Genomic DNA, 17,858 nt, shown 5'->3' on the forward strand with positions numbered 1-17,858 from the left:
AAGGGTAAATAAGGAAAGTTATTTAGAGTTTCTTTTAACTGAAAACTGCTTTTAGTGTCTGCTAAGTCTGCTTTACGGGCTAGCAACTGTCATCGTAAAAGTGCTGATTTATGGACTTTTTACCACTTAAGAATTCAAATGTGCTCTGTTTTACTACTAAAACTTGCCTTTTAGGTTATTTACATAGTAAATGCAAATGAATTTTACGTTTAAACTCATTTTATTTTGCTAGTGGTCTCTTACTTGGGCATGAAATAAAATTTTCATAGCTTTAGCAATGCATATAACACTAGTTCATTATAGTTTGGGGCTATTTATATGTTGTGCTACATCTTTAAAAGAAACAGACTAATTTAAACTTTAAAATTAGTAAAGATCCATCCAATCTCATATTGAAACTTCACCTAAAATAATAGGCATATGTACATTTTGAAAGGCACTCTCTTGCGAATAGCAAGTCCATACCAGTCTGGAAATCCATACCAGTCTGAAATTAAATATCACTTTTCTTAATCGTATGCTTGAAGTAACGGAAATATTAAATCTTCTGTTAATGTTTTAGACACATTTCACGAGGCATTATTTAGATACAAATTTATTTTATAAGAGTATATTACTTTTTTGTACTATTTATTGGTTTTGTGCAAGAGTATGCATATTTTCTAAGAGAGTTAATATGGCTGCATTACATTTCTTTTCAGTAAATCTGATTCATTTTTATCTTTTCTAAGATTAAATTAAATGTTCTGTTGATTTACAGAAAGCGCTTTGAATAGACTATCTTCAGTATGATCGTAATACTTTTAAATACCATATATTTATGTAGTTCTTACTGGAATTAATTGCACAATCTTTCGAAAAACGTTCAGCAAAACTACGAATAATTTCTCGAGTTATAAAATACAGGAAGTAACTAAAAACTAATCATTTTGGATGGAAACGTCAAACTTAATGCTTGCTTATACGTCTCCTACGTAAGAACAATAATTTAAAAATTTTTAAATTGACTAAACTTTTAATCAAACAAGTTTAATTGCGTTGTAACTAACATTTTGCTATACTTTATTAAATAAATCACATATAAAAACCATCTTTTTGATTGCTCTTTTAATTTTCTTTTACTGAAATATTGAATTATGCATTCACGCTTAAAAAATAAGCAACAAGCGCTAAGAGAAAAAGTGCGAATATAAAAAGGGAAATTAAAACATACAATTTACATATGAGGTAGAGGTTACTTCGATAAATGCAAATAGGCAACCAAAATTAGAATAAAACGAAATCCTGCAGGCACACCACCTTAAAAAGGGATATGCTGGCTCTATGAGTCATTTCTCAAGAAGGGATAATTCAGTGTAATCCGAGATAGCCTAAGCAGAACATATGAGTCGAAGACACCATTTTGTACGATGAAATGCTTTGGAAGGCTCTCGGGATGTTAGCTGGTGCAAGACAATCCGCTGTTGCGAGAAAGCTGAATGTGCATTGTAGTGGGATCAATTGGCCGGGGAAACGTTACCATAGGGATCAAAACCCCTGTAGAAGATGTGGGTCTGGACGCCGGAGGATTACCACAACGGCATGCTATCGCTTCCTGTTCCTATGCGCAAGACGCTGTAGATCCCTAGCAGCACGACAGCTGGCGCCGCATTTCTCTGCTGTCGCAGGATGGCCCATAGTCCCCCACATTGTATCGCATTGACTGCACGAAGGTGGACTGTACGCTCTACGACCTGGGGTTTGTATTCCTTTGTCCCCATCGTATATCAGAGTGTGGCTGAATTTGGCCAGAGAACATCGCAGTTGGAGCAGTGAGACCACGCATTCTTTACGGACGAGTCTCGATTTAACATCCAGAATGATTCCCAAAGGACAGCAATATGGCGAGAACCAAAGACAGGCTATCGGGCAGCAAACATCATCGAAAGTGACCATTACAGAAGAGGAGGCTTACTTGCCGAGCTGGTATAGCAAAAAGGGCCGCACCGACCTCTACGTGAATCCTGTGGTTCCGTCATAGCCGTCTGATATCGCGACAAAATTCTACACCTTCTTGTACTTAAATATATCCGCCTATATTTTATCTCCTTGCATAAACTTGGTCCTTCTGTTGATCATAAATGTGCTCAAAATTTATTGTCTCTTGAATTTTCTTTTATTTTTTTATAATATGCAGAACTTGACAACAGAAACTCTGGAGGTCAAATATGTTGCAGATTCCTTTGAGGAATATTTATTTTTATTCTATAGTTTTCTAATTACGCACATATATTTTTCCATATTATACTTTCATTTATACTTATGACTTATAGATAGAAACCTGTTTAATGTCTTCTGATTATTTTTATTTCATTTTAGTTAATTTGTAGATCAATTAGGTTTAACATAAAATGAGTTTAATTGAAGCAGAAAACGTGAGAAATTCATTGTACTCTTTCCAGAATTCGAACCGCATACCTTCCAGTTGCTAGATTTATGTGTTGACCGCTTACTGTGACAGAGAATGCACGGAGGATTGCGAAACACTCTTCCCTAAAAGCGCAACTGGGAATGGGTATGAAGCAAAGTCGACCAAATCTAGTAATGACGAGTTACCGTCAACCATATTTTAGCTCCAGCTCCACTGTAATTGTATCAGACACTTTAGAATGGAAATCATTAAAACCCACCTGTGCCGTTCCTGTGATTTGAACCACAAGTCTTTCGATTCCTATGTGGACGTGTAAATTACATACATCACGAGAGAGCAAACGAGGAAATTTGACGTCTTATAACTTTGACTTATGTAGTCTTTGCTGTATCTATTCTTACTCTTTATATACAAAGGAAGGAACATTTACATTGACAACGCAAAATACCAAACAAATAGAGCAAGCCTCTTTAATATGTCATGTTACACTAGTTTTTGCTTTGATCTATTCCAAAACGTTTTTTAAAAGGGAATTTGAAATAAGCATTACTTTTGCAGAATTTTTGAAAAGGTTTATTCCTAAACATTATATAAACGAAAGATAATGTCCTCCCTGAGAAATTACCACGCATGACAAGTTAGTCCTTTTCTGCACAGACGTCCCCACTATTGCTTTAAACCACACAAATGTTAACACAGTGTTACATGTTTGCTACCTAAGATTTTGGTTGTTTCCTGGATATTATTCCATTATTTAAAACCCTCTGAGTGACACAGATGTTTTAGATCAGCTCACGAGGATTTATATTTAAGCAGAATTTGTTAGCTAAATTTGTATGAATATTTATTTTAGTTTTTCTTTTCATAAACCTTAGTTCATAAAGACGGTTGACAAAATATCTCATGACCAGATAAAGGCATTCATCCACTAAGAGTTAATATCAAACATTAAAAATTAACTTGTAAATTACCTCTAACCGATCCTCGAACCTAGTAGGTAACAAGATTCATATTATTTATGAAAATACATGCAATAAAAATTTTGCGCATATGATAATAATTCTCGCAATTAATGACTTCAGATTCCAATCCATAGAAAACGAAGAGCGATACACTGACACGTTTAGTCCATCTGGAGATATTTAGAAAAACTTCCACGATTTAATTACCTTTTTTAAAATATACGAAGTAGCGAATAAATTAAAAATGAAAATATAAATTTAGTTATCTCTGTAAGAAATAAAAATACATTGTGCCAGCTTTAATTGTGTCGAGTGATAAATACTTAATACGTCTTCTCCAAAGAAAATACGGTAGTTTCGGTTAAAAAAATTACCATAATTTGATTATTAATTAAAATATGAGAGTAATTACTGTTATTTGACAGTGCAATTAAATAATTACTCATTCATCCTACTAATAGGAGGGAATGACTGAGTTAAAACGACAACCATATGGCCAATTTAGAATAGTTATAATTTAATAGAAAATTACACTCAAACCTTATCATTTTATGCTCATTAGGAGACAGTTCCATTTGATGAGCTAATTTATAATAAATACTTTCGTTATTCGAGCTCATTTCAATTTTCAGTTCTCGATAAGTAGTGACGATACAGTAGTGCTCATTTATTTAACATAAAATTCAAGAGGAAAGGGAAGCTAAGTTTTGAACTGACATTGTGCTGAAATTAACAACCCCTATTAACCAGAGTGAGCTTTAACAAAATGCTGAATCAAACACATGTAATGATAACTTTCGGAAGCATCTTTAGAATATCCTTAACAGCGGCACATTGTTGTCTAAAGGTGGTTTGCTCCGACGGTGATGACTTAAGGCCGTGTTTCGTGCCTCTCGTGGAGTTAATTGTCAATTCTGTCAAACATTTCTAACTGAAACAAACATTTGAAACTGCTTTCCAATTCTAGACACGATCGTCGAAGAGTTTGATTGCGGAAATGATCTTAACGGCAGTCAAGCACTTGATTTGGTTGGCGGTTTGAATTAGGCAAATGCTTTGATCTAATGATGCGGATGAAATGATACAATTGAACGTGTAAACACAGATTTTTCTTTCCTTTTCTTTTGTTCTTTTTTTTCCTTTTACTGCATAATAACTGAAACGTAAGTAACGATTAAAGTTTTTCCCTTCGTGTACTTGGTTTCACAGTGTAATTTTTCGCATAATTTTTATTTATGAATGAAAACAATTTATATAAATGTATATGAATTTTGAATTAGAAACATTTATATATTCTCAAAAAATGAATTTTTATGATAATCTTAAACACTTGTTTATATCAGGATCAATAAAAGTCCTGTTTAATTGCTTATTCATATTCCTTTACACTTCTGTATTTAATTAAGCACTCGTAAAATCAGAAACTGCAACTTTCATGAAATGTTAAAAAAAATTTAACTTTGAAGATTAAATATTCTATATTAACACTGGCTTTAAAAAATTGAATCGTTATTAAATACGTTCTCTACGATACATGAAATGATTTGCAATTTTTTCTGGTTAGAATATATTGCCTAAGAGAATAAAAGCCTAATGGTTTTCTTAAAGTTTAAAAAAAATTACAATAAATTATAATTTGAATATTCTTGCTCCCTCTGTCTTACCTTAGACTTTCAATAATATTGTAAAAACCCGTATTAGCGTATAACAGAGACAGACATAACAGAATAAACATAAACATGAATAAAACAGAATTTATAAACAGAATAATAAATAATAAAACAGGATTTATAGAATTCATATTCTATACCTTATTTATTGTGGATCTGAAATAGTGAATGTTTTGAAAAATTAAATTGACTAAAAATAGAAACTGAAAAGCCATGTCTAAGTACAACGCAAACGAAAAACTCGCCATAGTTGTTTCTCATACAACTATAATGTATGAAAAATCTTGATCTTTCACTAAAAATAATTACAAGTAGCTATAAATTACAGTTTGTTAAATATCAGTTATTAAGAATGTCTATTAAACTTGATTTGAAGCTACAGGAATGGTTATTAGATAATATATATATATAAGAGAATTAAAATACTGGACACTAATGAAAACCTCAAAAATACACTGTAGAGACATTAGGATTTTTTTTTTTTTTTTGGAAGCAGGAGAAATGAAAAATTAGCAACGCCTTCGCCGAGAATCGAACCACGGACCACTGGAATACCGGCCCAGCGTGCAGAACCACTACACCACGAAGGCACACTAAGAAGGCGGGAGAAATACCTTATATACTCGCCCTTTTAAAGGGCGACTGGGGTTTTTAGGGGCCCAATCGCAAAATACTGGGTGTGGAGACTCATCATCTAACACCCTTTTAGATCGGGCGACACTGTAGAGACATTAGGATTTTTTTTTTTTTTTTGGAAGCTGGAGAAATGAAAAATTAGCAACGCCTTCGCCGGGAATCGAACCACGGACCTCTGGAATACCGGCCCAGCGTGCAGAACCAAGAAGGCACCACGAAGGCACGCTAAGAAGGCGGGAGAAATACCTTATAACGCTATTAATTAAAACACGAATCCAGAATACTTTTGTACTTAATTAATTAGTTGTTGGGGAAGCAATCAACCTCATTTAAGTAAATATTGTATACGTTATTTCAAATATATTTATTGATATTAAAATACGTATATATTATGTCTTTAAACAAATAAAACGCCGTGAACACTTTTTAATGCTTTATCTTGCTAAAAGCAAATAGAAAGCTTAATTGAATGAAATGTTTATAGGTTTTCTGCTTAGTACTCTGTGCCTCTATTATCGACAGCACAGAAAAAGAGAGCTAATTACATGGGATGCTGAGAATAAATTTTATAGCAATCCTCCTGTGCATCTAGATAAACTGTTACGAATTTATGTTTAGTAATTTTTTTTCAGTTTAAATTTCAGACGAACAATAGTATAAACAATAAAAATGTGAAAACATTTGTTTTACGAAATACTGTTTTTGCAAATTTCTTAAAATCTTTACAGTAATCGGATGAAAATAATTTCCATAACATAAAAGAAAACGTTAAAATTCTCCTTCACTGAGTACAATGATAGTTTAAATGCTGCGTTGCCAGAAATAATTAACAAAAGAATTTTTAAATGGCAGAATTCACAATTGCAATGCACTGAACGAATAAATCGTTTGCGCCTTGACTCCAAGGAAATAATCTCCGGATAAGAGAAAGGCCCATTACTTGAGCAGAAAAAAAAATCAGATTAATTTATTCTTTTGGATTTCTTGCCAACTTTCTAGAATACATTTTCTCTCCCTTGTAATTTAAATATACCATTTCAATTACGTGAGCCAACTGCATGGGCAATGCTTTCTGAAAACATCAGAGGGATTTCAGATATTTATTGAAGCTATACAGAGAGATACTGTGGCGACGCCATTAACGGCACGCTGAGTCTAAAATATTAAACGATTTCAAGGATGACTGAGCGCAGCTGAAAAGAAATTTCTTGACTGAAAATTTTCTAATTTTGTCTGAAATGAAAGAACGAAAGAAAAAAAAGATTTGTTCACAGTTTCACGTTCAAATTTAATACCACAAAGTGCATAAGAAAGAATTCTGTTCAGAGATTACTTATATATTTGCAATTCCAAAAAGCTTACGACTTATTCTTAATTTTTTAAAACTCTTAAAGTTTTACTTCTATATAATTAAAATAATTTATAGAAAGAAAATTACAGTTCAAGTTTAGCAAATCTTTCACTGAAAGCTTTTGATATAAAACAACAGTCCTGCCATTCTTTCTTAACACGATTACTGTAAATTTAAATAAATATCTGAAACTCTGCTCACGTTTTCCAGAAATACTGCCCATAGAGTTGCCTCATATAATATCAATATCATACTCGGCGAGTCACTAATAACTTAAAATAATTAATAGCTGCTTGCGATGCCGAAGGGCCTGGGCTCGAATCCCGGAGAAGGCATGGTTGTAACTGTCCTTCCCTTCATAGGAAAAACGATGGTGGCCCACCTATTAGGTGCCTCCATAATAAAGAGACCACCACATCCGGCCTTGTATAGATTAATGGACTGGGTTACATTTGTAATTGTTCACAATCTGCCATTGGAAAAACAAAAACGTTTGTTGACTGAGGGTTACCATAAATAGCTTCTATCATATCCAGGATAAGGCTTTTAAAAGGCTTGTGAGGGTTAATTCATTTATTTTGACTAATAGTCAATTTTTAGTTAAAGCAACTTTCCTTTAATTCTCTGTTTCACCCACGCTTTCCTGCCAGAATGCAAATGAGTTAGCGCGCGTATATTCAAATTAAGGGAGAAAAAAGTGCTCTCTAATCCTTCACTTAAAGATCTAAAAATCAAATTTTTTAAAAAAACTCTCTCTAAAATCGCTTCCCTAGAAAGATGCTATGCCTGCTTGTAGGCCATGTTTTTACTTGCGATTTGATATTGTAGTGCTGAGTGTCTCTAGCTATTGAGCTAGTTCCGCCGGCTTCTACGAGGCAGAGCCTTCCTGCGAGATTAAATTATCCTGTGAGCCGTTAGTCTAGTTTAATTACATTTTATTTTAAGTTCAACATTACTTGTTTAAGTTAATCCAGAATTGTTGGCTTATGTAAACCGAAGTGAGGTCGTCTGTGAACGCTTTGTGATTGAATAAAGGGTCATTTACACACTCCTTCTGACTCTGTCTGCCTGCTGTCACAGCCTGAGTATGATTCCTCTGCAGTTTTTCTAAAGCTCGTTAGTTTATATATAGAATTCGAGACTCTATAAGCTTTGACAATATATCAATACTGTTTTTATAATATATTTAACTTGAAAAAATTTACTATTTCGTTTCAATTTTTGCTCATAAAAACTAATCTACTTTGTATTATTTTGAATAACAATAAAATTAAAATTAAAAACTTTATTTAATTCATAATTTTTTAAGTTTAGTTTCTCAGTCCGCATAGTATCAAAAAATTACATCATATTTTAATTTTTAGTCTCAGAATCCCTAGAGGAGTTGCATGGAATCCTGCCTCCGTGGAACACAGTTTATAGCCCTTTACTCTAAATCAGGGTTCCTCCTTGGTGAAAGTTCATTGTTTCAGGGGGAGGAATGCGGTTATCATCAATCTACCTTCTTCCCGCTGTTCCGTTAAAAAAAGTATCTAAATCTAATAAGTGTATGTATTTTTCGAGTTTTGGAAAGGAAGTCCGGAAATAATCTTCTAACAATGGTGAATATATGCGGGGGGGGCGCAAAATAACATGAAAACCACTGCTCTAAAAACAGTTATGATTAACAATTCTTCTAAAGAGCCGCATTTCAATACTCGTAAGGGTTAGGAACAATCCACTAGCAACTTGGGAATCTAATCGTTTATCCATTTTAAAATTTCTAATAATATTAATTGCTTAAATTGATTATTGAAATCAAGCAGTCATTGAGCAGCAAAAAGTTGTTAGTGCTTATTTGCTGTTTATGTTTCCCTACAATTTAAAGTTTATTATTAGAAAAGTTTTTAATATTCCTTAAAATAACATTTTGCTCTGTAATAATTAGTTCAAAAACCCACCATCACAATCCATGTTTCACTTTTCACCTAAAGTGAATTATGAAGAAGGCTGAAGTAATATGAGTCTTTACTTTAGTATAAATCTTCCCATTTTGGTGAACGTAGCAGGTATTTGATTATAGAATCATTAAATATTAGATGAAGAGGGCGCAAAATTGAGTCTGAAATCAATAAACTATGAATCTAATCATTGACTTATCTCATGTAGATATTTACATATTGATATATTAAGCATTTCAATTAAACAGATGAAAAAAGTCAATTAATGACTAAAACGACCCGACTTGATGAAAAATCCGCATTTATTCCCAGTTCTTTTGAATTCATCACGCAGTCCCCGAAGGAGCTACCGCCCATCGCTTTAAGGATCTGTTAACTTAGGAGGAACTGTAACAACTTTAAGGTGCCCAACTTCAAACGTTCAGCATCTTTAAAGTGCCCTTTTCAAAGGTTTATGAGAGCTATAGCATGATTAACTTGGCATGCAATTATATATTTACCCTTAATGTTAATTAACAAGGGATGTACGTACTAGAGTCAGTATTTTCTAAGATATTTTCCTTACAGTTACTTATGTTCGGCTGTAAATATAATTCGAAAATAAGAAGACGAGAAATAAAACAAAATAAGATCTGTTAAAATTGCGTTTATTTTTGCAGTGAATAAAGTAAATAAACAAGAATGTAGTTATTCTGAAGTTGCAAAAGCCAAATTCCCAAACTTTATAGAAAACAAGTAAGAGAAATTAAACAGTGAAACTACAAAAACAAATGTATTTTATCTAACGACTTCAAATTCATTTTATTTCATTTAAAGCCTTACATGAAATTGGTATAATCTGAACTTCAAGTACTCTTCTATTTTTGAGTAAAAACTGCTAATATTTTTGCGATTATTCTAGTTATTTCTAAAAGTTTTTGTCTAAATATACCTATCTTATTTAATTCGTTTTACCTCTGACAGAAAACAATAAACTCATTAACTGACGCCAAATAAATTTTACAAAAACTTCTGTCTACAATCATTTCCTTAAAAATGTGTTTCTCCTTCAGATGATATTGCATTTCTTGCTTCCTGTATGATTCACCCTGACTTTTAGTTTTGAATGCACTTTTTTGCCCTTTTTCTTACTGCCTAGTTGTCAATGACAGCAAAATCAATTAACATACCTCTCCAATTTATCTAATATTTCTTTCTTTTCTCTCTTTTGCAGAGGAACTGATGCAGAAGACATTTACTCCATTCGGTCCCATTCAAGAAATCAGGGTTTTCAAAGATAAAGGCTATGCTTTTGTTAGGTAAGTCATTAAGTTTAATACCATTTTAGCTCGATGAAGTTTTTCTATTATTCTCCGCTCCTCATCCCCTTCAATTTTTTTTCCCTCTGAACATGGCTCCTTCTCTGTTTATATATGCGCCTCACTTTCCATCCAGCAACGCTTCAGCCTTGCTCGTCCTTTCAGAGATTTCACTTTTTACTCGAGAACATTTCCTGGAGACAATTAACCCGCATCTGATGGGCTCTTTGGGCTTCAACTTTCCGATAGTTCATTTTGAGTTCAACCGAAAGAATGATAACGAGACTGAAGAATACGAAGGATGACTACTATTTAATTGAAATGGCCCATGCCCTTTGGGGGTAAATTACAGAAAAAAAGTCCCCAGTAATCCTCAAAGTATATTAAGAGACGTTTAAATGACCATTATTAGACTTTAGATAATTGTGCATTTCCATTTGGTATTCACAAGTGCTTATTTTAAGTACTTTCAATTCTTTCAGCATTTTGCTAATTTTTAAATTCATAGTCATATTTTCTTGTGATAGAAACCTTAACTACTTGCAGTAATAGCTCATACTATTGCATACTAGGATTTAAAAAAGCTTTAATTCACATTCCATTCGGATTTCAATATCAAAATTACAGTATGGACCAGAGTCGTAGCTAGGGTTTTCAGCGCCCAGGGACAACTGAAGATTTCGCGCCCCCTACTGTTTGCCAAGGATGGAAAACATTTAACTCTAAAATGTCGTAACATCAGTTTGGCGCCCCTTTGATTCTGCGCCCGGGGACAGATGCCCCCCTTGCCCCCCTCTAGCTACGCCCCTGGTATGGACATTCCCATTTGCCACCCCCTGCTTATGTACCGTTAGGTACGGTCTCACAGCAATGGCTCATATGTAATTATTTTACTTCGGACATTTTCACAAATGTTAATTTATTTGAGGCATTTTCCCCCCTCCTTATAACTTTTATGGGTGTTTGTTTTACATTTTGCTGTATTGAATCCATTACGACATTTTATTTTCGCTATCATTCACCAGTTTTCGAAAGCTAAGAACTTACTCCTTTGAACCAGGAAATTGCTCTTAAATAGAATCCGTTTGATCAATAGCTTTAAGAACCAATTAATAACGTCCAGTTCTAGTTAAAGGCGAAGCAGTTAAATTTACCAACTGTCCATTGCGTTTCAAACCAGGCACTATCCATTTACGTAGAGCCAACATTTTATGAGTTGATGGTTGTTCCTTCCTAAACTATTTTATATTCATAAAGAGCAATAAAATTAAGTGAAATTCACTTTCACCGAATATCAGTAACGTCGTAAATGTTATCAGTTCAAAGACATCACTGATTATCTTTATAATATTGTTACGAAATGTACAGGCGCGGTAAGATGGCTTCCCCGCAAAGCAGTTTTAGGGTTGCCATAAAATGACAAGAGAAGGCAGGGTTGCCACATTTGGCGAGAAATCGCCCATTTGGCGACAAAATTGGCGCTATACCATGGACGGATGGAGAACCTTCTGGAACAAATTCTTACCGGTTTAGCCCAGAATGTTCCCGAACACAAGCCCAAAGCTATATAAACCCTGCTGGTCCGCAGTCAGTTAGTGTGCTTCATCGAGAGGGCGAGTGTGTGGACCTCGTCTAGCGAGCTGTTAGTCAGTCATTGAGCGAGTGTCTCGAAGTCTACCGCCGAGTTGATCGTCGAGTGCATCGAGAGAGTCTTTAAGTGCATCGCGAATTAGTGCATCGCCGAGTTTTGTCTTAGACTGTGCTGAGTCAAGAGCTAAACTCTTGTGTATCGTCGAGTGCATCGCGAGTTGTAGCGTGGAGAGTCTCGAGAGTACGTGGAGTTCCGAGAACGACCAAACAGAGTCGTGAGCTGTACTCTAGTGCTTTGCCATGAAGCTGTCTCCACCGTGATAGCCTGATAACCTGAAGGCTGTGTCGCTGATCGTGTCAACGTGTTTATAGTAGTTCATCGACGACTGTAAAACGTGTTTTGTAGTTGTCCTGACAATACTGGTAAATAAAGTGTGTTTCGATACTTCATCAAGTGTCTTCGTTATTCACTCCAAATCTACGAACCCCGTACGAACGTAACAACTGGTGTCAGGAAGAGAAAAACGTAACAGTATATACGTTAACGAATGCTGAAATTTATTATTAGTTTCTTTAGGAGAAATATAAGAAATTTCATTCACATTAGAATGTAAAACTTATTTTGGATAAACTGATAAAACTTTCCCACTTTTCACCGTTATAAGAAAGTCTGGTTAACTCAGTGTATCATTTAACTGTCATCATCAGCTACGAAACGTCATGATAAAAGATGTTCCGTTTATAATTACTAAATCTCCGTTTTCTTATTTGATGTGTCCAGTACTTCGAGATACTTCTATAATAAACTGAGTAGTGACAAAAATTCTCTCTTCAGTATCACAGTTATTTTTTTTAATATTTCCCCATTTAAAAAAAACAGTTTGACAAAATAGCAGGTGGTAATGCATGTTTAAAGCCAATTTTAGAGTTAAATGAAATACATATCTGACAGAATATCCATCAATTTCACACAAAATATTTTCCATTAGAGTAGTGTTGTCTGCGAACAACTAATAAAGCTGGAGGACTGAGAACAATTAGTTGAGTCAAATAAGTGTGAACAGCGAGCAGACTAGAAAATGTAACGAAATACTCTCTCAGCTATTTATCACAAAAGAGAAAAATGGCGAAAATAATTAAGTACACACCAGATAAGGTCTTATATACACTGAGCATACCCACATATTATATAATGATTATAATCGCATACCGGAACAAATCTTTTTGCTGTGACTTTTACTATCAACTAAGCGTGAGTAGCAGACTAGGAAATGAAAACGAGGAAGTTCGTTCCATTGGTCTTTTATTTGAATCTCCTAACATTGCAAATATAAACATTTTGTCAGCCAAATGCTCAAGTGAGTATTGTTATTAAATCAATAATTACTATGACTGTCTTACAACAATTACTTTGATTTTGACCATCATCTAATGACCTGAAAAGAAAGTATTGATCGCTTAGATGCAACTAAACCACAAAAACACTCGATAGTGAATTAAATATTTGCTATTTTTTGCATAACAGTGCATTATAATCTTAACTTAGCATATTAAACACGCGCGCTCGGTTCGCCGAGAGAAAACATTTATACTATATTAATTATACGTCATTATAGTACATTAATACAAATTGGAATTTTAACCCATATCAAGGTTAGTTTATATATACAAGCTCAGGCGCTAAGAGAGATGCTTGACAGGATGTCTTCATAAACATATTTTCTTAGCCGATATTGAGAAAGGGCCAAACTATGTACGTATGGTGTTAATACAAGTTCGTCTCAGTTCAACTATAAAGCAAAGATTCAGTAAAGTGGGTATCTCCGAATTTTACAAATACCTTCCTGCATAGTATCCAAAAAGCCTCAAATTTTTTATGAAAGGGAACAAATAACCGACGATATCCATGTTAACATGCACTCATTTGACCTCTGAAAATCGCTAGAGTGAGCAGATTGTCTCCAGACAACTGAGTGCTAGTTGCAGGAAAATAAGATGACAAAGGGTTGGATATAAAATTATGACTCTTTGGTCCTCTTGAGATACTGAGTTTGACTTGCCTTCCATAAGCCATAGTAACTCTACATGCGATGTTACCGAATCTGTTCAAAGGTAAGCCCATTAATGCTTTAAGTCTTAACAACGCAAAATAGTTTTATATTTCAAGTGTAATTAATTATTCAGCTATAAAAATTTTAATATTGCCTAAAAGTTTTAAATTTCTTTTTTTATTTCAAAAACTTATATACAAGAAACAGAAAACTTATTGAAAGCTTTGCATACAATGAGTATTTTAGCAAAATGTAAAATCACGCTTTTCAATGTGAGAGGTATGCAGTTCTTATATTTAAATAAAAGATAGGGATCGTTCTTAATAATTAGAATTTTCAAGTTAATCTGCAATGATAAAATATGTCAAAATTTATATTTTAATGCAAAATGTGCTATCATTTTTTTTTATTTCGGAATTTTTCCTACGCTTCTTTCCCTGTTGATAATAATGATACTCACTAGCATTCAAACTTGGTAGGACACAGACACTTCATAAGAATCTGAACAGAACGTTTAAAAAGGGTGAGACCAATTTTTCTCTCCCTTCACCAATGACTCTTTTTTCTGGATACAATGACTGCAATATGTTTTTAAAGTAATCACCACTAACTGTAATATACTTCGTTTCTTCCAGTCGACAAACACGTGTGCAAGCAGTTTTTGATGATGTCCTATAAGTCCGCCCCGGGTATTTCATACGCATTGAAGAGTTAGTTCTATTCTGAATCTTCTTGGTAGATAAGACTTAATATCGAAGTAATTTTAAATGTCCCGCAGAGCCGTATCTTGGCTACATGATGGATGAGGATTGCATTCAATATTAATTTTGGCTCAGTTAGTGTATAATAATATTGGTCAGATATTATAAAACAACGTGAGTTCGCGCATTACTCTGACAGAGGCGCCAAAATGAAGTATTCAGTTTCAGACGTTTCCTTAGACTATGTTTCTATAAATTTACCGAAACAGAGAAATAGTACACTATGCTGTAATTATTCTATTCTCATGAAATTAGTGTGGATACAACGTATTTCTTTTATTATCTCTTGACCCTTTTCCTTCTGAAAAATCATTAAACTATCGAAATGTACACAGAAGCAGCGTATGCTAATCAAATATTTTTAAGAATTTTCATATATATTTCTATCAATTCAGTCAAATGCACGATGAGAAGTAAATGTATTTTAACAACGTCATTTGCACGGAAATTACGAAATCGTGTCATTGTCTGTCGATGTTATGGGGCTTTCAAAATATGTAATACTAGTTTAGGAACTGCGACACAGCTCCAGCAAAAACATTATTGTCCTTCTTTATTCAACATTTCATAATATGTAATATGTATCCTAATTTCGGAAATGTGCGAAGTTACCTACTTTTTTAGCGTTCGTGCTAACTGCAGTACTGTATCTGATTTCAGCTCAAATAACAGCAAAACAGATAAGTCTTTAGTCCAGCGTTAACCGTAATTTTTTTTAACTTTTCTAATTTTTGTAAACGTTTCGGATAGCTCATGAATTTACCTTTAAATCAATAGTTTGGGCTTAAAGCAGCCTTAAATGACATGCCCATGCAATTTAAACAAGAAACTTACTACACCTTTATTACTTGTTACTGTAAATAAATTTCATAAGCAGTTATTTCTGCAGTTTCCATTTTAAATTTAAATTAATTGCTTTCATGCGAGTTTCATTCATAGGGCAACTAACCGAATTTTTTTTAATATAATAATTTTACTCGTACTAAAAACAACTGGAATAAGTAAGCACGAAAGAGCTGTAAAAGGAGGAGTAACATTTGTTAATTAAGTCGTTACTATCAACCCTCTTTCTAAATATCTTAATCAAAAGTTGCTTCACTCTTAATGTTGTGTATTAAACTTAAATTTCTCAAACCATCATTTACTTTATTTTATCTTTAATTGGTATATAAAGAACTGCATGTAAATATGCAAATAGTGCATTTTATTGAACTATGCAAATAGTGAATTTTAAACAAAGATTAAGGAAGACATACCAGGAAACGACAGAGCCTTATTATCATGTTTCCTCATACGTGTAATTGCATTTTTACCTTTATAATCATACTTATAATCTTATCATTCCTCTATATAAATACCAACTTCTTTATTATATATTTCAGATTTGCAACCAAAGAGGCAGCCACACACGCCATCGTAGCTACTCACAATACAGAAGTGAATGGTCAGACGGTGAAATGTTCGTGGGGAAAGGAGGCTGGTGATCCCAACAACCAACAGCAGCAACAGGTGGGCTTAAGTCTCAAGGTGGGTGGGTGGTTGTATGGTTGATAATTGCATCTTTGAATGAATTTTGAACAAGGACTCATAAATTTCTTTTATTCATTTAAAGTTTGCACAGGTGTTATTATAAAGTGATAATTAGTCCAAAATCGAAACCCATGTACTCATCGTAATGTACCAATGTAACCATCGTACTCAGGTAATGCTCATGCCGTTTCTAAGAGTTTCAAAGTGTATGAAATTTTTTTAAATCTAGGCCATGTGAGAAATATCTTCATTGTTCTAATACGGATTAAGTGTTTATGAAAAAATTTAAATTGTTGCTGCGACATTTAATTTCTTTACGGCGTTTCCGCTAACTAGCTTCTGCCTAATATGTAGTTCAGTCCTGACGTTAAACGATGATGACGATGTCCTGATGTTAAAATGTTAAACGTGTTCTGCTCCAGTCCTAAACCCATACTGCAAATTATAAGGTACTAATCATATGCATAATGTATCATGAAATATATTTTCAGACTTCAGCTTTAGACACGATTATTTTATTTGAAAAATGCACTCTTTTTTAAATGTCTTGTATACCTTCAGAAAAAAATAATAGCATAAACCTCATTATACAGTGAAACTTCTCGTGGTGACCATGTCTCTAAGAAAACCACATCTGAAATCGACCAATGTTTCTGAGAATATAAACGAACATCGGTACTGAGCTGCGCATTTATAAGTCCCCTTTTATTTCATATGCAGAGTTGAAAGACTTTTCCTCTTCGTTAACAGAATCTTTTAACAAACCCTTTAACATCACTGCAGCAAAAAAAAAAAAAAAGGTAGGAAAATGTACGCCATAATACTTTATATATATGATTTTATAGATTGCAACTACAAGCTAGTTTACATTCTCACTGTCGTTTCCGTATAAAAATCACTTTATGATAACTCCAGATACTAGTCAAGCATATTTATTTAAGTCTTTTAAAGATAATAAAGGAAAACCATTTCTGTCACATACAAGCAAACAATAAATTTTATAGTAAAATATGCTTTTCAATTAGTTGTTCGCCAGAGAGAAAGCACTTTTAGCTTCAGTAATAAAGCTAAAGAGTTAATATGCATTAGACACTGGAACTCAAGATTCGAAAATAAATCAAGAAATGCAATTATTTATACTGACATCCAGTTTAACGAGCAATGAACGCTGTTATTTCAATATAAGCTTGGAAAATAAAAGCTTAACTTTACTAGTAATAAAAACTTCTATGCTGTGCACAGTATGCATCAATTTAAGCAGAATTGAGGATCAACTAATTAAGATTTTATTATTGTGATTAATGGTTCTTGAACGGCAACATACGTAAATAAAATATAAGATTTACAAAGTAAATATCATGCATTAAAAAGAACTGTTAATATCAATAATGTAGAGCGATCTCAAATTCAAATAAGTAATGAAATACGATTGGAAGCCCTTCAAAGAATTTATCAACGAGCAAGGTATGTATTTTACTTTTGTATTACCAGCATCAATTTCAAAGTGTTTCATTCGACAACGTTTGTCTCCAAAAGCATCAAGCTGAGGTATAATATTTTTCAAGTAAAAATAATGCGTTTTTTGTTTTGTAACACTTTTATTAAATGAATCATCAAATCATTCTCTTCCCTTTTAAACTTTGAGAAAAATGTTTATAT

The 17,858-nt window shown here is 33.5% G+C and overlaps 1 protein-coding gene across 4 annotated transcripts in view; it reads left to right on the plus strand.

Moving 5' to 3' along the window:
• The window catches only part of LOC118180861 (cytotoxic granule associated RNA binding protein TIA1-like), a 554,155-nt gene that overhangs the window by 467,815 nt on the left and 68,482 nt on the right, over positions 1-17,858 (plus strand). For 2 of the 4 annotated variants that reach the window (XM_085810190.1, XM_085810192.1), the window contains exons 6-7: positions 10,183-10,267; positions 16,052-16,196. In XM_085810190.1, the coding sequence (XP_085666316.1) occupies positions 10,183-10,267; positions 16,052-16,196 (230 nt within the window). The remainder of the gene's footprint in view (positions 1-10,182; positions 10,268-16,051; positions 16,197-17,858) is intronic. The other 2 variants (XM_085810193.1, XM_085810191.1) reach the window with 1 other exon arrangement.

The sequence above is a fragment of the Stegodyphus dumicola genome, chromosome X2, assembly GCF_044657685.1.
Source record: "Stegodyphus dumicola isolate Sdum_Otavi_A_Nest chromosome X2, ASM4465768v1".
Classification (NCBI taxonomy): domain Eukaryota; kingdom Metazoa; phylum Arthropoda; class Arachnida; order Araneae; family Eresidae; genus Stegodyphus; species Stegodyphus dumicola.